We start from the raw sequence: 22,324 nt of genomic DNA, 5'->3' as shown, positions 1-22,324 counted from the left end.
CAGGGAAAGCACGCAGCTTTCAGCATCCTAAATCCACCTGAAGCAACCACATCCCATTAAAGAAGCTGCCTCCACCTAGTGGCAGGTTACAGCCAGGCACAGCTTCACTTAAGCGCCCAACTGCAACCAAGCACTGGCAACAACAAAGCGAAGGGATCGCCTAGTAGAATTGGTGGGAAAAGTGAAGCAGGTATCTGATGGTGATGGGATCTCCCTCGTTCCAGACACCCCATGACCACATGGGGGACCACCAGTCACTTCTCTGCCAAACAAGTGACCTTGCCACTACCACCATTTCTACCTCTTCCAGGTTTCAGAGAGGACCTGCAGGACAGAGAGGAAAGGACCCAAACTACCTAGGTACACGACAAATCATGGCTGGGCACTGAATTTAAGATTATCTGGGCACAGAAACTCCTCCTTGCCCCTGGGGGTTATTATTTCTAAAAAAAATTTGGAGTTAGCAAGTCCCCCATGAGACTCTGTTTCTACATTCAGGTGCCATGCTCCTCTCCCCAGGAGGCAGGTTTCCTTGGAAAACTGCTCCAGTGCGGGGACATGCCCATTTCACAGGCAGGAGCACCTTCCATCCCCAGGGCCCTCCTCTCCCCAAGATGGAACAGATAAGGAAAGTCATATCAAGTTTCAGATGAGTCTTCAGTGGCTGCTGGGAGCCAACACCAACAGCCCGTGTCCCTAGCTGTGCCCCAGCTGCATGTATCATCCTCAGAAGCAACTGTCCCTCCAACACATGTTGATCCCCTGGAACAGATTGCCCTGGTTCCTCCAAAGGAGTCTCTTTGTTTGAAATCAATTACTCTGGCTCTCCATGTGCCAGTAAAGAACAGACTGCACAGGGAAGAAAAGGACCTGCAGACACAGTGCTCTATCACACCACTACTCTGTCTGCACTGCAAAGCAGGGCACTGGCTAAGCCCACAAGGGACTCTGGGTGTCCTCGGGATGGGAGGAGAGGCTTTTCACATGCAGCACTGCACTCCAAGTGCCTCCCTGCAAGAAGGAGACAGGAAGGTCTCCCCTGGCCTAGCTGGGCCAAAAACCAGTCCAGGCAGCATACAAGACAACTAAAACACTGAAGAGGAGATGGAGAATCAGGATGTTCTTCTCCACACTCTTGGAAGCGGCCAGGCCAGCACATCAACCCCTCCACAACCAGGCTTGCAAAGGAAGCGGTCTGCCCACCAGACCCTCAAGATGGCCATGCAGTGCTGACAACTGCACCAGAAGCTGAAAGCCAGTGAGAGGGGTGGCAGGCACAGCCTTACCTTGCTTCCCTTCCGCTGTCTTGGGTTGGCAGCCCTTACCACTTTCGCAGGAGTTGTATGTTCTGCAAGAGAAGAACAACAGAACTGTTAAAACACAGCTGAGGGTTGTGGAAATGTTAGCTCTGGAAGGAGGCAGATGGGAAGCAAGCCAGCTCCCCCTTCAGCAGAGGACAGCTAAGAGGAAAAGGTGAACATAAACCAGAGCCAGCTTCTGATCTGGGTCTCAGAAGGGCCCCCATCAAGATCAGAAGACTCCTGATCAATCTAGGTGGCCAAGAAACAGACCTTTAACCCCATCCTACCACAGGAAGGCACTCCCTGACTTGGCTCAGCCCTCCCCACTTGGCCTTGCCAGCCAGGGAGGAGGGGTGGCGAGGAGTTCAGCTTGCTCCGTAAAGTGCCATGCAGAACTTGATCTGCTGTTATGCACAGCAAAACAAACATGCCCTTGAGCAGGCAAGGCCCATCACCGTTGCCAATGTGGCTGGCCCTCGCCAGAGAGCAGAGGAGGGCTCTGACGAAGGGACACACAAGCCTGCAGCACACAGGCACTGCTCGTCTCACCTTTGATCTCCAGTGGGTCTCAGCATGGGGTGGCAAGTTCACGAGAGGGAACGTACAGAAAGGAGCCAAATCTGGGAAGTGCTACTACAGCCAAAAACATTTTGGGCGCTTGAGAGCCTCTGGGGTGTTGTAGTGCAACTGTTAGGGTTCACACCACCATGGACCTCACACAAGACCTGCAGCAAGTCAAGACCTCAGCCACACTATGACCTGTCTTGGCTCCTGCTCACACACCAGATCCTTACAAGCGGAAAAAGAAATTCAACTTGTTTTCCCCCTCCTGGGTTTGGCTGCAAGGCCTCTGGGTCAGGCTCACACGGGGCACACACAGAGTGCTGCTGCCGAACACAAACCGGCTCTGCGAGGACCACATATGAGGGTCTGCTTCACAGGGAGAGGAGAGCTCATCGGCCCCTACCTTGAGGAGCAGCCCATGGCAGGTGCCACGCACCCAGCAGGAGTAAGCATTTCTGCTGGCTCCGCTGGCTTTGTTTCAAAGAAAAGTACCCCAGACTGGGGTGGGGGGCGAGGGTGGGAGGGAAGTGAAGAGGAACGGCCCTGAGGAACAGCACAGGCTACCCGGGGACGCCCTTGGGAAACACCCTGAATAGCCTACCCAGCTCCACTCAAAGCTGGCTTTGATCTCCTGTGTAAGGCAGGACAATTTTGCCTAGATGATCAAAATCGGTCCCCTTCCTAGCCTCAAAACCTGTGATTCATCCTACCGGCCCAGTCTTGCTCAGAGCTGGAGGCTTTGAAGTGTCAATAAGGCAGAGTCGGACATGGTACAACAGAGCCACGTGCACTCCCCTTCCCTGGTTCCCCTCCCTAAGGCTCCTGCGTGGGGATTTCACTCCTGGGAGAGCCCAAGCTCTCGGTTGGATCCCCAAATCCTCCCCTTTCCCCCCAGGATGTCCCCAGCCCACTGCCTCCCCCCATGAGCAGTGTCAGTCCCACGTGTCCCTCATTTATTCCATGTGCACCTCATTGAGAATCCTAGTTCCACAGCACAAAGCTTGCCACAAGGCTTTTAAACCTTCCTGCTAGCGTAGGAAGAGCAAGCGCTTTCAAAACAGCCCCTGAAATCCTCCACTCAACGCCCACAGATGCCACCAACTAAATATAGCTTCAAAAGGCACCAAGTGCTACAGCACAAACCCGCAGCCAGCCTGATTTTCCACAGGTAGGGAGCACCCCTGCCTACTCCAACAGAACTGACAAGCCTGGCACCACAGAAAATTATAACTGAACTTGCTCTGCAGCCTGATTAGGCACCAATCTCTCTGGCTGAGGGAGAGCAGGGCTCCTCTCTCACTGCAAGCATCCCACCTGGCCGGGCACCTACTCCCACGGCACTGCAGCCCTGGGGTTCACAGCAATGGCATCCAGCCCTTTTCTCCAGCTGCTTCAGCTCAGGAGCCTCACAGCCATAGATGTTCTTATGCTTTTTTGTGGACCAGTCAAAGGGAGGCCCCCTCATAACCTCTAGTGAAAGAGGATGCAGGGGCACAGGCTGCAAAGGTGGGTGCCGCAGACTCACATCATCTTTGCGGGGGAGGGAAATTGTTTGAAACAAGTTCTGCTGCTTTCCTTATCTGCAAGATAGGAACAGGGATCCCTTATCTAGCTGAGGTGCTGAGAAGACTAATTAGCATTTGCAGAGAGCTGCAGAAGACAAAACACAAAGCAAAGAGCTGCAGCCTGGCGGGGAGGCTGCTCCAGGGAGCGCAGCCAGGCCAGCACCGCGCTGGCTCTCATCAGCATGGATGGAGTCGAGATCTGCAAGTCACAGTGGAGATCGCTCAGACCAAGGGGGTGTGACCGTGCCAGCAGACACGGACAATCTATCTGCAGAGCCGAGAGCTGCAGCAAGCAGAAGCTGCAGCGATTCTGTAGTCGGGCTCCTGGACATCAAACCCAAAACTGCTCTTCATGTTCCCTTGCAGAGACTCTAGCAAACCCAAGTGTTTAAAGAAAACAAACCCAAACCTAACCCACTCAAAACACATTTAGGCTAATCCAGGTGCTCAGGCTTCAGAAGAAAATCTTCCTACAAGGACAGCAACACATCTTGTGGTGCACAGCTGAAAAGACTCCCTGCCAAATCCCACTGCAGGAAAACCCTGCTGCCCTCTGTCACTGCATCAACCTGGGAAACAGGGAGCAAGTGGGTGCTGCTCACCCCCACACAGGAGCTCAGGACAAGCAGTGCTAGCGACAGCTACGAGATACTACCCTGGTTGATAGCCGAGCCCTTAAAGCTGCTGACAGCTGTCTCAGACCTCCTGGCATTTCACAAACCTCCTTTTACATTTATTTGGTGGTAGTAAGTAATTTTCAGTTGCACTAGCACCACCTAGCTGCCCCTCCCTGCCAAAAAAACCCCAGCAACAGGGCCCCTCCGTACAAGGGGACAGACAAAACAGATGCAGCGGGAGCCAGGGCTTTAGTGGTGCAAGACTGGCAAGGGGATAGCAGGCAGGGAAGGAAGGAGTGGCTTTGCCTGCAGCCACAGAGCAGATGCTGGCACAGCCAGGAACAGAAAAGCAGGTCTAAAGTTTTGATCTGCTGCCTGCAGCCAGAACTAGATCATTTGCCCATAGGGTTGCCCAGCCAAGAGGAGATTATTTCTTAAGAACCAAGGTGACAGGGCGCGGGTAGGAGCACCGTGGCCCCGATGACAATACTGCAAACCCCTCCCATGGACAAGGCACAGCCAAAGCATTCGCTGGCTTTTGACGTTTGCTCCCCAATGTGCCCAGTGAACACCAAGAGCAGCAAGGCTGTGCAGACACCTTGTGCTTTCCTGCCAGCCAGTGGCTGGCTGTGGCACAGCAGCCCTCAGGGCGGGAAGCTCATGGGGGCGTCCAGGTGAGCAAATGCCTCATACCTGGAAGGAGAAGAGCCATTGCACAAGGACCAGACAGCCAGGGTGGCGGCAGCAGCTCCACAGTGAAACGTGCCTGCCCTGAGAGGGACACATGCCACAAGATCATTGTGCTCAGCCTAGCAGACATATTTACTACCTTACATGAGAAAAATCAAACCCAACGCCTGCCGGCCTAGTGCCCTGCTTTTTCTTACATCCCATGCAGCTCGTAATGGATTTTTAGAGAAGGTGGATGAAGAGGTGCAATAAATCTGCACGTCTGGGCAGAGACCTGGCATTATACTGCAGAAATATCTGCACTTCTAGCAAAAAAAAGCTGTAATGCCTGCTCCTGGTGTACCACTCATGTGCGACATAAACCACGGCTCTGAGCACCCCCAGAACCAGCTGGGACAGCCTCAGAGGGCAGCTCAGTATCCCAGCAGGAATGCAGAGTCCTCAGCTCTGGCATGCACTCCATCCCTGACACAGCACACCCCTCCTTCCCTGACAGCCAAGTCTACAGAAAGGAGCCGGCCTGCCCCCAAGCCACTCCAGCCCACCGCCTGGCACCTAGGAGAAACTGCTGATGAAGGCAGTTTTGAAGCCAAGAGCCCGGACTTTGCGCTGGAGAGGCTGAGGCAGGGGCACATGCTCCATGTTGCAGGTCCTGCTGGGGCTGGAAGTGCCAAACTGGTATCCCGAGTTTTCCTGGAGCCCTGGCAGGAGCCGGATGGCACCATGCAGGACAGCCGGCCATGCGCCCAGGGGTCAAACGGGATCTACTTCACCACTCAACAGATGATCCTCCCCAGACTCCGTGGGATGGTCCTGGTTCACGAGGACCGCAGTCCATACCTAGCCGTGCAGCAATGTTTCTTTGAAGTCTCCAGGTGAGGAAGAGCAAGTGCAGCTTAGGCAAGAGCAAGCTGAGCCCTGAGCAGCTTGCAAGTGAGAGGGGGACTGTGCCCCAGCCAAAATGATGCTGCATGGAAAAGTTATTACATTAACCTCCTGAGAAACCAATGGACACCCAAGTATGACAACAAGCAGAAAACCCCAGGATTTATAGCACTGACTGCTTGGCATGCTCACATTTTGCTGAGGACATCATAAGTTACAGAAAAGCAGCAAGGTTCAGGGCAAACTGGGCACGCAGACTGCACCTCCTTCAGGTGTGCAATGTTCTACAGCTCCACCTCCTGCCAAATCACAGTCATAGCTGGAGGTGCCTGCGTGGTGGGGGAAATCAAGGGAGCACTGGATGGAGTTCTCCAACAGCTTTAAATGAGATGTTATCACAAGGACATCTTCCAGGATAAAGGAGTCGGTGTCTCCACAACAGGGGTTCCCACCCACTCCCAGGGACTGCGGAGAACCACAGTTGGCTGCACTGCTTGCGGCACACAGTCTTGCGGCTCCCAGCTGGCAGCAGAGCATCTGGCCTTGTTTGCAAACGTAAGAGGGATATTTCTAACACCTCTGCAATATTAGAAGTTTCCTGCACATGCAAGAAAAACTACAGTAGAATGGGCAAGGTCAGGACCAAACAGAAAACCAGATCCTTAAGCTGCATGCCTGAGTGGGATTTGGGCTTGTAAAGCATGTAGGAAGCCTGTTCAGCAGCAGACAAGCTGCAGGCACCATGGCCCAAAGCCTTCCAAGCAATTTTTTGCAGCTCCTGGTAGACAGCTCCACCTTACAAGCTCTACTGTAACAGCAAAGGAAGCAGGGAGCTGCCTACACTTCTCTGCAATGTAAGCTCTGCAACTGCTGCAAAGATCACTCACTAAAAATAACTTCAAAAAGGGCATCTGACAGCTCCACAGAGAGCATGACTACACTCCCACCTGGGTGTCCTAGGCAGGCTCCAAGAGCTCAGGAGTTTGCCCTGGAAAAGTGCAGGGAGAGAGGCCAGGGGCACAGGCAAGTTCAATACAGCATGTCAGGGCAGTGCCGTCACGGGCTGGAAGTGTGGCCACCTGTGTTATATTCCCAGCTCTTCAAGCCCTCACATCCCTCAGCTGATACTCCCAGGACAGGTCCTGAGCAGGAGGAGGTGAAAGCAGCTCCAGACACTTGCAGAGCCTGTCTCTCTGCTGACAGCACCCTACAGACAGAGCAGACCTGCACAGAGACATTCAGAGCAAGCAGGGCAGATGTAACACAGCCCTGGCCACAGGGAGCTGATGAACAGTATTGCTTTTTAAATGCAAGTAATTGTTTCAAGCTCTGCACACACAAGTTATCTGCAGGGTCTGATGAGGGGCAGGAAGGGTCTAGACTTACCAAAGATGCATAACCATCTTCCCCTGCAGCCTCCCAGTCCAAGGCAGAAACCCTTCAACTCGTGGCCAAGCTACACTCCAGAAGGAGTGGGTTAAAAAATACCAACAGGCATTTCTAATGTTAACAGCATCAGCAAGGGCACTGTGAATTCTTCCTGACACAGATAGCTACTATTAAAAGGTAGTAAATGAGCTCTCTGAAGGGCGAGTGACATCTTTCCACCGCCTTTTCAAGCAATGCTCTTCCCTGAAGAGGATTTCTAGGAAACTTTTGACACACGATCCATGCTCACACCACCACACCGATCCCCAAGACGCCAGGCTCATGCAGAATGCGATGGCACAGGAACCCTCCCAGTTTTCTAAGGAAAAATCGAGCCCTAAACTAAGGGGTCTCTGCTTGGGAAAGCCAGTGGTTCCCAGACCCCGGGAGGCATCGCAATGGGGACGCTGCCAAGGTCACCCAGCTGACTGAACTCCAGAACCTGTCAAAACGAGGGAGCCCATGGTGCTCCGAGGAGGCTGGGGCCCCTGAGAAAAGGCACAAGTTGATCCAGCTGCTGCCCAGGACAGCGAGGTGCAGCAAGGACACCTCGGCGCTGGGAGAGGAGGGCGCCCAAGGCAAGGCTGCGGGGGCCCAGGGCATGCAGGCAGGCCAAATCGTGGAGGAGCTGGAGGGTCAGGCTCTCCTCCAAGCTGGCTTGGAAACCAGCTGATAGTTCATGACCTTAAAAAATTAAATAATCAGTGGTGGGGAGAGGAAGGGGTGACATGAGCAGGAACTACAGGACAGCATGGACAGACACACAAGGCATGGCAGGACTGGCAACTCCTTATAAAACACAGCAAGAAAACCCAACCCACTCACCTTTGGGGGCAAGTGATTTGCAAATTAAAGGGGGGTGTCCGCCCTCCAGGAGGGACAAGGAGCAGTTTCCTTCGCTCCTGCTGCACCGCTCTGCCTGTTCTGGCAGGCTCTAATGAAAAGCTAGTTAACAGTTAATTATTACCCATTCAGACACATGATCCCCTACTCTGACTGACTGCGGGCAGGGAGGGATAAGACAGTCACATGATGCAAAAATCCCGGCCTTATGAAAGCACGGGCAACTATATTTAGTTAGAAAAACCATGACCTAGTGAGCTCGTCCCTCCCTGGCCCCCCTTGGAGGAACCAACCTGCCACCTCCATAGATCCTACCTCTATGGCACCCGAGAAGTCCCTCATCCAGCCAGGAGATGTAACATTGAGAGAGGGGTGCCTGGCACAGGAGCGAGCCCGGTGTGCTGCACATGCACGGACTGTCCCAGGGGAACCAGACCGGTGTGCAGCTCGGGCCGGGAGGGCCTTGCCTTCCCTCCCCATCCTCAGCGCTGCACAGTGGGTCACCTTGTCAGCAGCAAAAGCTGATAAGCACCAAGAGCAACAAACAGGGCCCAGCCCAAGGTCCTGGACCTTATCTCAAAAGTGGGAGGCACACCGGGAACCAGACCAGTGTGACCAGTGCAGGGGTGGCACTCAGCAGCGATGCTCCTCCTCTGCATGCCCACGGCTGGCAAAGCTCAGAGCTGGCGATGGGAGTTTGCCTCATCTGGATCAACCCACTCCTCTCTCCGCAGGGCAGCTGGATGAACGAGACAGACACAGCCATGCCAAGAATGGAGAGGGAGCAAATGCAGCTGTGCAGCAGTCACACACCACTGCAGAGAGAAGGTCCCAGAAAAAAGGTGTGTGGCAACAAAAGCCAAGAGCATCACTTGCTCCCCCTCCCACTGCAGTGGAAGAGCTTCAACGGCGAAGACAAAAAAAGAAGGAAAAAAAAAAAGAAAAAAGCCTGAGGACCAGACATCATTAATCTCTTGTCATCAGCAGAGGGGTGCTCTCTACCAGCATCCCGCTGCGGCCGATGAGACAGCACAACCAGCAGTGCCTGTAGCATGAGCAAGAAGAGGTCACCGCATTGCTGCTGAACCCAGGGCATTGCAGTGACGTGATCCCTTTAACGGCTGTCAGCCTCTTCTGCCGCTGCATCTGGGGACTTGGAAGCTGACAAAACCATTCCTGGGAAGCATCTGGTATGTCTCACTGTAAATATTTAAAAGGAATTGAGAGCCAAGCGCCTGCCAGGAGACCCTCCAGCTCTTAAGCATTTCACTGTCTAGGAGGGGATTGCGCAGCTCCCACTGCCCGTGCCAGCGGAGGGGTGAGGGGTCGTACGAGGCAAAGGTGCAAACTCTGCAGAAAACACGCCTCTGGAAAACCTGTCACCTCAAAGAAGAGAGCCAGAGACTGGGTTTCTAGAAAGGAGACTGTGAAGTAATTTAAATAACACCATTCTTAGTTCCTCCCTGCTGTGATTCCTGTACCCGACTTTGGCTACTTCTGCAGAGGGATCTCTGCAGGACCAGTGTATCCCCTGTGCAGAAGCCACTTGCAAAGCGGCCACTAGACCTCATGCTCGAAACCTGCACCAGGCCAGCTGCAAACCTGCCTCCCCGACTGTGTGTAACAAAAAGATATGGAGCAGCAGGAAGGCCAAGGAAAACAGAGCCACCACCAGGCAGAAATCCAGCCCCATCTCTTGGGGTGGGAGGAACGCAATAGCGATTTGGTGGTAGGACTAGGTGCAACAAACACTCCCAGGAATTCAGGGAGGCCAGATCCAGGTCACCCACTAAGCAGGGTGTATCTAGAAACGAGCTGAAGAAATCCTACAGTCCCATAACCACCTGCATTAAACTCAGCACAGGTATGGGGGCTTCCCCCTGTCAGCGAATCCAAAGCATTAAAACCATAACACCAACAAGGCAGCCAAATATCCTTGCAACCCATGAGAGCAGGCAGAAAGGCTCCTTTTTTTGCTATTTAAGGATTACTGTACCTCAACCAAGCTGATTTCAGGGCACACTGTCCAAGCGCAAGATACAACATCCTCACTTAAGCCCCCCACCTTAAGCCAACAGCAGTGACGTTCAAGATTTTTCTAAATAACTTTGATGTAACAAATACTGCCAACTTCCTTCCTGGGTGCAATCACATGGATCCTGCTGCATAAATCACGCTCTCCAATCCAGGTAATTCCAGTGCTCTCCCATCCACGTAATTCCACTGCTACAGGTGGCTGCCTCCCCTGTCTCAATACACACCACAAAAGAGTAAAACCACCCTAATATGAGTGAGCCTTCCTAAAGGAAGCTACAGCCAGCTACAAAAGAGCATAACACAGCACTTTCTTTCCTAATTTAAAGGCGCATCTCTCTTCCTTTTCCTTATAAAGGATTAAAACCTGCCTCCTTGCAGTGGGAGCATCACACACATCTCTTTATGAAGAACTTCATAGCATTCAATTCAAAGTGGCATTTATAACTCAAGAAAGATATTTCAGCCACTGCTGACAATTCTTCAAAATGATCAGCTTGGGGTGCAGCAAGAGATTTAAAAAAAAAAAAATCAGGAATAGCAAGACCAAGACAGAGCATCACTTGCTGCTGTGTTGAACACAAGCGCATCCACAATTGCACCCTGCAGTCAGCTCTAGTCTCTGCATTTCAACAAGGGCACAGCAGTGTTACACATGCACAGAGAAAAGCAATTAAATTGCCCAGAGGCAGCCCCTTAAGAGGTTAGAGTACAAAGGGTGAGATCCTCCACAGCTGAGGAGGGCTAGTTGTGGTGTACTGTGCCAGGAGGACACCTCCTGACCAACTGGAGCCAGGAACAGCACACAAAGATAGCAGGAGATTCGTTTAAAGCAAGCAAAAAAGCTTGCCTTAAATAGCAGGCAGCAAACTTCACCACCCCATGCAGCAACAACTCCTGGGATGGGGACAGCCTCAGCAGCCTCGCAGAGAGGTTAGGTGTCCACGGCCAACACGTCCACAGATGTCTGGGTTGGAGATGTGCCCTCACGGCCTTCCTCTAACAGCAGAAGTGAGGAGCATGAGAGTCCATCCCTCTGCCCTGCCACCACACTGCCAAGCCCAGCACCGCACCTCTCAAGGGTGTTGAAGTCTCTCAGCCTTCCACCTGAACTCCAGATCACAAGGTCTGAAGTGGCTTCTTCCGAACAGCACCCTACAGCTGCCAAATTCTAGTCGCTGGGTGTGGGAGAGGAGAGGACTGAGGAACCGCTGTGCTAGACAGAAGGAAAGTCGGTCGCCTCTCTCTGAGAACAGCTTTATTTCCAAACGCTGTTAGGTAACCAGGACGCAAACACTGCTGCCCTTCCACCTCCACAGCACTTGCATGTGACACCAGGCTGAGGGCAGAACGCCTCCAGCATCCACACGCTAACAAGCAGGAACATGCTTTGGGGCATGCTGCAGCTGCTGCACCTACAAAATGGCTGATTTTTGGCTCCGGCTCCCCACCTATGCAAGTCCCAATTCTGTTACCACAACTCAGCATCCTCTGTCACTATGCTAACTGCTTCCTTGGGTGGAAGAACAGCGGACTTCTCACCAAGAGGGGAAACCAGCCATATAGACCCACCTGGCCGTACAAGATTAACATTAAAAAAAAAAAAAAGGCACCAACATAGATATGGGAGTGCTGGTGATTTGCAGTAACAGACTTGAGCAAATTAACTCATTAAACAACCTAGGCAATGAAAGGGAGGTGAGGGAGTCAAACCCAACAGCCTCAGCAGCGCACAACTCTGATGCTAGGAGCAGGTATGCTCCCGGCAAGCCTGCTGCCCCCCGCCAGCCGTGCTACCCTGCCTTTGCCTGCTGCCTTCACACTTCACTGTTTCGAGATATCAGGGCTTCCACATAAGCTTAGTGCATGGGAAAAAAAAACATGGCACCAGCTTTAAGGCTTTTCTGGAGAAGAAATAAGAAAGGACTGTGCAGCTACCATTATGAGGAATCCTGTTTAAGCTTTCACTTATCTCCTTAAAAATATAAAATTGTAAAAAAAACCCCAAACCCCCAAGCTCTGTAGGTAATGTTTTCTGCAATACTATTGACATGTAACATGCATTTACTGAAACGCTATCATCTGCTGCAGACACAGGCTCGTGCCCCACCCTGGGGGCAGCTGCAAAGGTCCCCAACCAGCTGGAGAGCAGCGGATGGAGTTGTGCCAAGCAAAGGACACTTCTGAGCCTGCAGCACAGGCAGACAAAACCCAACACTCGATGAACGATGATCTTCAGCAGGGTGAAGAAAAGCCTCTTATGAACTCAACACATGGGAATATACCTTTGCTTCTTCAAAACCAGTCTTAATTTTTCACTCACACACGTGTTCTGAAAGCAAGAAAGTCATGAAAGACTTATAAATGGGTTTGCTTACTACTTGAGCTACTTCTCCAACACCTACAGAGGCATCTTCTGCAATGCTCCAGTGGATTTAGTTATATACCACAGCCTCATCAGCTAGCTAGAGCTCTGGAAACACATACACACAACTTCCAACCGTCTGTTTACTTCGTGAAGTCAAATTACACTGTCTCCAACATTACCCCAGACCACTCAAAACCAGCAAGTTATTTTTACTGAAATCAGCTTTAAGACAATAGAGCTTCCAAATTCTTCCAGTACTTCCAAATCCTGACCACGCAATGCCTCCACAATCAGTAGTGATTTATCCTCACAGTATTGCATGAACTGGGGAAATGTGATCCCATGCAAAGCCAAAGATGCAGGTAGGAGGTGGACATGGTGACGTGCCCAAGGTTGCACAATGCCAGCCCAGGCACTGACCCCCATTCCCAGTGCCATTACCTCGGGACATCTCCACAAGACGCTACAGCTCTGAAACAACAGGATCTTACTGACTGCTCTTGGTGGTGCTGGGTAAAACATAAACCTTTCCTTCAGTCTTGGCACTTCAGCATCACCCCAGATGAAGAGCTTCCGGCAGTTTGGCAAAGACAAGAATTGAGATCATAGATATCAACTTTTAAAAACTACATCCCCCTTCTGATTTGGGACCCCCACCCAGAGTAGCCTCCTCTCTCTCGAGGCTCCCCAGGAGCCCAGTCCTTTTCTGTAGGGCCCCTCCTGGCGAGGCTGCACGTGCTACTGGGGCCATTGGTCTTGCACTGATGGCAACGCAGGGTGCATCTTCGTTGTAGTTAACAGCCATACTCAGCAGCAACACACAGGCTAAACAAACCAAGGGGGAAGTCCGCATCTTTTCAAAGTATTGCAAATTCAAACATGTATCTTCAGGTTCATGGACACGTCAAGCCGTATACAGCTAACATACAGACTAACAGCAGCAATTCCAAGTTACATTTGCATCTCGAGACGTAAATGTTTTCAGTTATGTGTGATGATCAAAACCTACAAGTTCCCAAACTCTTTCACCCCAGACACCCAATTTTGCCACCCTACGATGTATGGGAGGAAAGTAACCTTCCAGAAGCTGTAGTCATCACTACATGAAAGCAAAAATATGTCACTGCCATACAGGAATGGTCAAATATTACAGGGGCCTTGTTTGTTTGAGGAAGGTTTTTTGTTTTGGCTTTTTGGGTGTTTTGGTTGTGGTTTTGTTTGTTTGGTTTTTTGGTGTATTGGGTTTTTTTTAAAAGTTAATGTCTGTTGCATATCTGCCTATCAGTCTTCTAAATATGGTTAGTGCTGACTCTGTAGAAAGAGAAGTGTGCTGCATGAGAGAGTGGGGTTTGAAGAACTCCATTTTTAATTAATACATACCAGACTGGCCGTCAGTTGGAAATATATCTGTAAAAGAAAAAAAAGCAAAAGAAAAAAATTAGTATTAGTTGTAGCTGGAGTGCAAATCATATTTAAAAGGTCCCTCCTCTCTTGATTTGTTTGCTTTAGCTAAACAGAGGAAGTATTTTCTTAGTATCCCAAGTTAAACATCAATCCAGTCTGGAACCCACCTCAATTCAACCACTTGCTGTGAGACAGATTTTGAAGGAGACAGTGTTTACCTGAATGTATTGCTCTCAAATAACCTTCTATATTGGCTTCTAACAGACAGTGATCAGGAATAAAAAGCTCATGAGATGTACAAAGCTCCACACAATAAGCTAGACAGTGGCACCCCCACGCTCCCCCAGCCAGCGTTATCAAATGGAAACCCGCACAGAGAACATCTAACATGGTGATCGGCCAGGGAGCGCAGGTGGCAAAAAGCAGAACAAGCATTTTCCTGATGGTTCTTGGTTTTCATAACCACAAGGGACATCGACAGCTGTGCCTGGCTCCAACACAGCACCTATAACCAGAGAACAGCCAGGAGCACACACCCATCACCCGAACGGGCACCCAGTGTCTTGGCACATCACGCATCATCCTGGGGGAACACCTTCGCCTTCCCATCTCAGGTGGCTCTGCCAGCAAGTACAGCCCATTGTGCAGAGCTGCTGGAGAGTTTCAGATCCCAAAACAGATTACTCAACCTTCCCACTCCCAAGCTCTTTCCAGTTAGAGGTACAGGTCTTTCTCCTGATGGACCCGATTTACTGTTGGGAGGAAGACATTCACGGAAGTAGCTGGGAAGGATCAGATGAAAGATTTGTTCTTTTGAGGAGCATGCAAGACAGCATGTGTGGAGAAACACTGTTGACAAAGGCTCCCAAGAAGCTATGAAAACAGCACTTTGAGAGCAATACACTGTATTTTCTTCAAGAAACTTAGAGGGGGAAGGGAGGCTGCCAGCAAGCCAAGGTCCTGCTAGGACAGGGGCAGGCCCCTGGCTCCTGCTTATCAGCTGCCCAAAACACACATTCAGCTGAAAAGTCACAAGAGTTGCAGCAAGGACCACCCCGTGGACAGGGCAATGCTCTCTGGCCTGGGCTCAACCAATGCAGAAACAGCAAAAACATGCCTCTATCAAAGAGCTCCTATTTCTCTACCTTTGACAATGCACTGTCTTCAACGCATCCTCAGGCAGGGATGCTTTCATCCCAAGTATAAGCAGCGGAAGCAAGGGGGGAAAAAAAAAGAAATCAAAATTCCCTCCAACATTACACAGAATTATGGTCTGTGGCCACGCTGAAGGTATGATCTCGGGGGAAAATAACAACATATCCAGAAAATCCTCCAAGCACTAGGTTGAATCCTTTGCAGACTGCATGTTCTACTGTAACCCTCCACCAGCACATCGCCCAGGCGCATCTAAACAGCTTTTATTTCTGTGATGGTTGCGACAAGGACAGGCTCCTAAAACAGTGAGTAGAAACACCCTGTACTTGATCTAACAGGTCCCAAACAAGAGGCAATTTCTGCACTTCCTTACTTGGGCAACTCCCAGACAGCTCCTCTGCAGAGTAACAAGGTAGAAGCACCGATGAATGCGTATCCCACCTGTTTGGATCAAATAGCTGTAACGGCTATTACCAAAACAAAAACTTATTATTAATAATAATAATAAATTAATACTACAGTGGCTGAGAAAAGGAACTTCTTTGTGCCAGCCAAGAACTACAGGCCTTGGCAACCATTCCCCTTGCTGTACACCGCCAGGTACAGTTCTCCAGTTTGCATTCCTACTAGGCTGTCCAACCAACTCTTCATCAAATGCGTGCCTCAGCCTGGCCAGCCATCTGCACAACCAGCCATCCACAAGAGGTCCAAGCTACTCACTTCTAGAAACCCCAACTGCCACCAAATCAGGTGGCAACTGCAGGTGACCCCTCAGGGACATCTCCTATCAGCCATGCCACTGATACAACTCCAAGCTTGCATTCCCTCGAGGTCTCTACTCAGCTCACTGCTATATCCCCCACTGTCCTGTCTGCCTCTAGAGATGCACAGCAAGGTTCACCTGGCTTCTCTTGAGCTTAGCCACAACAGCTTGATAGGAGATTTGCCACTGGATTTGCTAGAAAAGCAGTGAAAACTCCTCAGTTGCTTACGTCAGGAGAAAGCAAGGACCACGCATGATGGCCGGGGCAGATATTGCTCATATTCACCTCAAGAGGTTTACCAGTGCAGCTTCTGTTGAGGAAGGACCCTTGCCTCCAGTCCTCAGCCCTCTTGTCTGGGAGAGGCTGAGCTTGTCCAACTCAGCACACCTGCAATTAATGCAGATTTGACTCCAAGCTCTCCGGAGCAGAGACCCAGAGCACTAGGTTTGCAGGCAGCTTTCCCCACTGCTGAGAACATGCACAGAGCAATCAGTCTGCAGGACTCACTTTTCTGAAAAATAGGGTTGCTGGGAGGACAGATATGAGGCAGGGCTGGTCAGGGACTGCCAGGCAAACGACCCTTTGGGACACCTTCTTCCCTTACAAGCTTGAGTGACTAGATTAGAAATTAGCCTGCCAATTAAGGGCAGCACCTGAGATGCCCAAGAGAAGCCTAAATCAGGCAGCACTTTCTTTTCCCAAGAAAGCCATGGTGGGGAAGAAGGCAGAAATGTGCGTGGCCGGCAGATAAAAACCCCTAAGGCTGCTCTTCAAGGAGCCCATCTAGCACACTGCAGGACTGAGGCTGCCTGTCTAGGTCACCTCCGCTCCCAGGGTTAAAAAAAAATCAAACACAAAGGACCCAGGAACAGAGACCAGGCTAGGATTTTGCTCAAGCAAAGTCCCAACATGGAAAGCCAAAGCCAGCAAACTAGCCCCACTGATTCCTCCCACCACACACACCACTTTGCCACCTGCTTCCCCCCAAGGCACCCCGATCCCGGGTATCCTGATTCAGGCCAGATGCTGCAGAGGACAATGCTCAGCAGCAGCTCTCCACCATCCGACCAGCCACCTGCGCAGCAGTGGGCACTCCCCATGTGTGAGCCAGGCAGCTCTGCCCCCGCATGCATCACACCTCCCAGCCAAATCCAGCCTGCCCCCTGAGCCGATACAAAATAGCCCCCAGGCAGCCAAACAGGAAGGAACAAGAAGTAACAATATCGCGATGCAAGCAAGGAAGACCCATGAAATTTGGGCCTCATGGTCTCACATTTCCTTCCCCTTCTTGCATGCAGACACTTTGTTTTGCAGAATGAACCCCAAACCAGAAAGAACTGGTGTCTAAACAGAGGGATTATAATCACCACAGGCACAGGCAATCTCTTCCTTGTAGCACCAGTCTCTGCCAAGCCAGGTATTTCTCAAGCTCTTTACCATCCTACTCAGTTCTGTACGTTATCCATACAGCCTACAACATCTCAGCGGAAACCACATTTCACAAATCTCCCTGTTATCAGCAAAGGGGGGTGGAGGAAGGAGCGAGCAGGAGGAGGTCAAGGGTGTGTGTTGCAGCCAGGAGGATGTTGGGGCATCCCTTTCAGGACTGTCACACGAGGGTGCAGACACGGTACAGAGGTGCCTGCTCTGAACACCAATACCCAGAGTTGCTGCACAAAAAGCCCAGGAGACACAACTAAATTGAGGGCAGTCGTCCTTATTTTAGGTGGTGCTGGGGGGTGGATACAGAATCCCAATTTTTGCCTTATGGTATTTTTAAACACGGGAGGAGATTGTATGCTAAAATGGGGCATTTAAAGAGAAAGGCTGATGCATCCACACACATACCCCCTCCCTAGGGCTATCTGGCCACTGCTGCTATTCAGGTATCTGGGACAGGTCCAAAAAGGCTACCCCAGTTACGGGCCCATATCTCCCCTCCACTGCTACTCTGCTCACTGCAGAAGCATGCTGCCAACCAGGCTCATCCACCAGCCACGCTTCAGTGCCAAATCCAAACACCCTCACAGGAAGCCTGCCTTCTCCTTGCTCAGGAGCAATGGCCAAGAAGTGACCTCCGTCACCTGCTCCCCATCCCCAGCCCTCCTGCCACCAGTGCCCCTCTTCCACCACGGATGCTGCTTCTTCCCAGCAGGGCCTGGGAGGCAGCAGCTGAGGAGCAGCTCATTAGCCCTGATGCAAGAGAAACGCTGACTCGTTATTACAGCAACCCACGGCCGTAACTGCCGAGAGGGGCAGCACGGCCGCAGGCTGAGCGCCAGTGAGAAGCAGCTCCCTGCACACACACCCCCTCCCCTCCCAATTACCCTTCTGCTCCCCAAACCGGGGAAAAAACACCCTCAGTGCACCTATGTCACCTGCCTGTCACCAAAGCACACCGGTGTGCTGAGCAAGAACTGCTCCTCTGCATGCACCGGTACAAGTGTACATGACGGCATGCTCCTCAGCTGCTCTCAGCAGGACACAGGGCCCATCCACACTGCCACTGCTACGGGAAGACACCAGCTGATTTTTTCTGCCTTTTGACCCATGAAGTTGTAACTAAATCATCCTCCACATTTTGCAGACAAAAGACACGGACGTCAGCAAAAAAATGACCTCTCCAAGGTCACACAGGGACTTGGCAGCACAGACACAACCAGAATTCAGTTGTGATGGCTCAAAAGCTGCAGGGCTGCGCTAGCTACCCAGGAGAGAGATGAGGAAGGGAAATGCTGGGGGACAGCAGGATCACTGGGGATCTCTCCTCCTAACCTGACCTGCCACTCAACAGGGACAATTCAGTTCTGCTCCTCTGGCTACAAGAGCAATCCTCCCAGTGCAAACAGCAGAGGCAAGGAAAAGGTCCAAATTACACAGTCCAGTGTCTGCTGCAAAGAGACCAGTGCCGCTTGAATCTCTTCTCCTTCCCCAGGCAACTCTTCCTCTCAAATCTGTGTGATCGGGCTCCCCCTCAGAGGCCACAGTAGTGCCTGCACAGGTTCCCAAGACAGTTACTGTCCTCTTCAAAGCAATGCTCAATGGAGAAGGGGGCGAGTTCTGCTAGGAAAAAGCAGCAAAGCAAGAAACCCCAAACCCAAAGATTAGCATAGCCAATTACATCCCTCCTGAGATCTTGCTCGCTTCCTGCTCCCCTCCATTACCTGCCAAGCAGGCTCGGGGAGGGTCCGGCTCTCAGCCACCCAGATCTTCCCAGCCTTCCCCAACTGCCAGGTACAGGTTCCATGCCCCTTAACAACACTCAGCTACTGTAGTAAAAAGTATCTTCACCCCCTCAAAGAGAAGCTAAAGTTTGAGATGAGTAAAAGATCCAAGCCAGATGGACCAATCCTAACCTGATATTGGTTAGGTCCTAAGACACCAATAAGGTCTGTGCAAGAAAAAGATAAAAAGCTACAGAAGCGTTTATCAGCCCCCAAATTGGTTTCTCTGCAAGGGTATCTGGACCACTGGATGCTGGTAAGTGGTTTCCTGCTCTCTATCCAGAGGAGAGGCTTGATTCCTTCTCAGACAACCTCATCACCTACACTAAGAGGCTAAAGAGCTGCAGTCAGTGTAAGCTCTAGCATCGATTTCCCACAAACCACATGGAAACAAATGCTTGAAATAGATTTTCAGTGTATAAATGACTGTGGTTTTGGTGAAACTCAGCTGGGGTGCCTCTGCTAACTTCATGTACTTGAAAAGGGATGAAAACTTCCAGCATTACCAAGTTGCAAGAGTTTTCAACCCCTGGAAAAAAACCCCACCTACTCCAAAATCAGAGCATTATCTGTCTGAGATAGCTCCCTAGCTTTAACTTCACACCACACACTAAACTAAATTAGCACCTTAATGCTGATGTTCGGTCTCTTCTGGACAAAAGGGAAGCAGAGCTGACCAAGCAGGGCTGCCAACTGGCTGAACACACGGTCACCAATGGGACCGGCACCATGCCCAGCAACAGCACCTTTGAGATCCGCTTGGAAGAGGGTCCAGGTCTCTTCTCCAAGCACCAGAGATGCTGACAGGGTTCTGGGGAATGCATCTGGTCAGTCTGACCAGAAAAAATGAGAACTCTCCAAACAGGCAGTAATGTGAATCCAACACTCACACAGGCACACAAGGAATAACTGTAAGGTCACGGCTGTTTTTTCTCCCATCCACTTATCAGTGCTTGCAGTGGAGAGAACAAACACTGGGTGTTCTCTCCCATTAACCCCTTCTTCCCTCATCTCCAAAATGGACAAGCAGCAAACCACTGCTGCTCCAACCAGAAGCCCTAATTTATGCACCCAACGAAAAGCTACAGAGAAAGTACAAGGCACCTTAAAGATGCCCGATTACTGTTCCCATGAAGCAGCTGGTGACCCAGCTCTCTGCCTCACATCCTTTAATCACCAGTAAGCCTGAAGTGACACCGCCGGAAGTCTCCAGCCTTCCAGGTGACCAACCCTACATGAGTCTGGACCCAATGACCACAGTCACCCTGCCCAAACTGTACCTCAAGCTACTGGATATTGAACAGACAGTAAAATTTCAGGCATGGTAAAGCAAAATTAACACGTCTCAGAGACTCTTGTTGAAACACAGGAACCGTTTTGGTGCGGCCCAGAAGCCAACTAGATCCCAGGCTGTGGAAACAGATACAGGATGGGGTTCCCCTCTGACAGCGTTATCGCACACAGCTCTGCAACACATCTGCGTGCACATCAAGTCTCAGGCACCATATCGAAGCTTTGCCTAAGGACAGCTCAATAAGCTGCGAGCAAGACAGATCCTTCTCCCTACAGAGAAGAATCCATTATCGCAGCCAAAAATCCAGCCTCTCCACAAAAGAGGATCTCCCCCCCCGCCCCAACTCCTCAAAAGCCCCAGTATCACCGGTATGTCCCATAAAGTCAGGCAGGAATGCCATAAATCCCTGTGAAAACCCCAGGAAACTGAAAATTGCAAGGTTCTCTCCACCTTAGGGCTGCAGGCAGAGGGCCAAGCAGGGGGTCTGCAGGATACGCAAGGCAGCACAGTGAAGACAACATAATTAAATCTCTTAACTGAATTAGAAATCATCAGACTCAGTCTATCTGAGATGTTCCCCGCCTCCGGTCCAGGCTATCTGGTTGGCTTTAATCAAATGCACAGCTTTTCCAATCACCCTCCAAACTCCATCCTTGCTTGGTTCCACTTCTCTGCTGTTAACTAGATCAACTAAGATTTCAGCTCCTACTGAAGAAGGTTGACTGCCTGTAATCTGCCACATCTCTTCCAAATCATCTTCACAGTTGTACTTACAGGTTTAATATTACATTTTAAAAATGTGGGTCACTCACAGCAAATTTCTCCCTGCACAGCGTGCAACTGTCACATCTGTTATTCCCCGATTAAGAAAAAGGGGAGCTAGAAGAGTTCACCCAAGATTGGAAAGCCAAAAGAAATCAGTCCCCCTTTGTTCAGCTCAGTGCAAGACCTTTTGCAGTGGCAGAGGATTTCTGAGCACTCAGAAGATGCATTAGATCATATTAGGTATTCCCCCGAGCTCTCAAGGTTTAGCTGGGAGTTGGGAAGTGAAATTTAATATGATTACAGACAGCATAGTCTCATGCTTTGTCATCTCAGCACATGGTGGAGACACCTCCGTGATTCACTTTTCTGTCTTGTTGGGTGGGATCTCGTGAACAAATACCCTATCACTTCTGTTTCAGAGTAAAACCTCCAACAACATTTTTGGGATGTATTCCTCCACATTTCGGTATCTGCTGCTATGGTCACATAGTTTCTCAGCATCACGCACACTGGTGTCACTCTTTACACTTAATTATTTGCTCTGTTTTTCCCTTTACTTGCCCCCTTGCACAGCCTTGTAGCCAACTTGCCAACGCTCATCAGGAGGTTCACGGGTAGGACGAAGTGCTTCAGTCACTCCTTTAAATATCTCTCTCTGTGCTAGGTGAGGCCAAAAGCATTGCTATTTGTTATTATGGTCACGTCTTCATTTTCAATAGGCTTGTTCTGTGAGGCCAGGAGAGAGGACATAAACAGACATTACTCTTCAGGTATGCTGACTTTGTGACTATTTGAAAGGGCTACAGTAAAGGTATAAAGTTATTGTAGTGAGAATCCTAAGTGTCTTGCAGGAGTAAACTCAGTGCTTCTTTTACAGCATTTAATGCAAAAAATAGAAGATCTGACCTTGGAGAACCTGAAGAAATTAATTTCCTGTAGTCTGAAATGAAGCGAATGTTGGCTTATCAAACATTTGAGTGTTGCTTACTGACCATAAGTTCTCACTATTTCATTCCATCACTGGCTTCATCATCTGTAAGTGTGCAAACCAGATAGTGTAGTAACTAACATTTGGTAAATTAATAATCACTCATTTGCACCACTGACCAGAAGCTTTCAAAAGCACAGCTATAATAAAAAAAAAAAGAAAGCAGAGTGAATTTAGTGCGATGGCTGAATACATATTACAAATAATCTGCTTAGAGACAATGCCAAGTATTTAGCAGTGAACCCACCTTCTGGCAGCACCTCCGAGTTACCAGGCAAGTAAGACACCAATCTCCCCACACACCTTTTCTCTTACTTTCCCATCAACAAAACTCTACCCTTTCCTCATTTTTGTGGCTTTTCCAATTTCATACTTGTTTCCCCACATATTTGGTCAGGAAAAACTCACCTCTTTTCTCAGCATTTCAGACTTTTT

At 50.4% G+C, this 22,324-nt stretch overlaps 1 protein-coding gene across 2 annotated transcripts in view; it reads right to left on the bottom strand.

Moving 5' to 3' along the window:
- LARP1 (La ribonucleoprotein 1, translational regulator) overlaps nt 1–22,324 on the bottom strand; it is a 46,219-nt gene that overhangs the window by 15,537 nt on the left and 8,358 nt on the right. For both annotated transcript variants that reach the window (XM_054841444.1, XM_054841443.1), the window contains exons 2-3: nt 13,676–13,702; nt 1,287–1,348 (exon numbers count right to left, since the gene is read on the bottom strand). In XM_054841444.1, coding sequence (XP_054697419.1) covers nt 1,287–1,348; nt 13,676–13,702 — 89 coding nt within the window. The remainder of the gene's footprint in view (nt 1–1,286; nt 1,349–13,675; nt 13,703–22,324) is intronic.

Source organism: Grus americana, chromosome 14 (assembly GCF_028858705.1).
Source record: "Grus americana isolate bGruAme1 chromosome 14, bGruAme1.mat, whole genome shotgun sequence".
Lineage (NCBI taxonomy): Eukaryota > Metazoa > Chordata > Aves > Gruiformes > Gruidae > Grus > Grus americana.
This window is presented reverse-complemented; position numbering and strand designations above follow the sequence as displayed.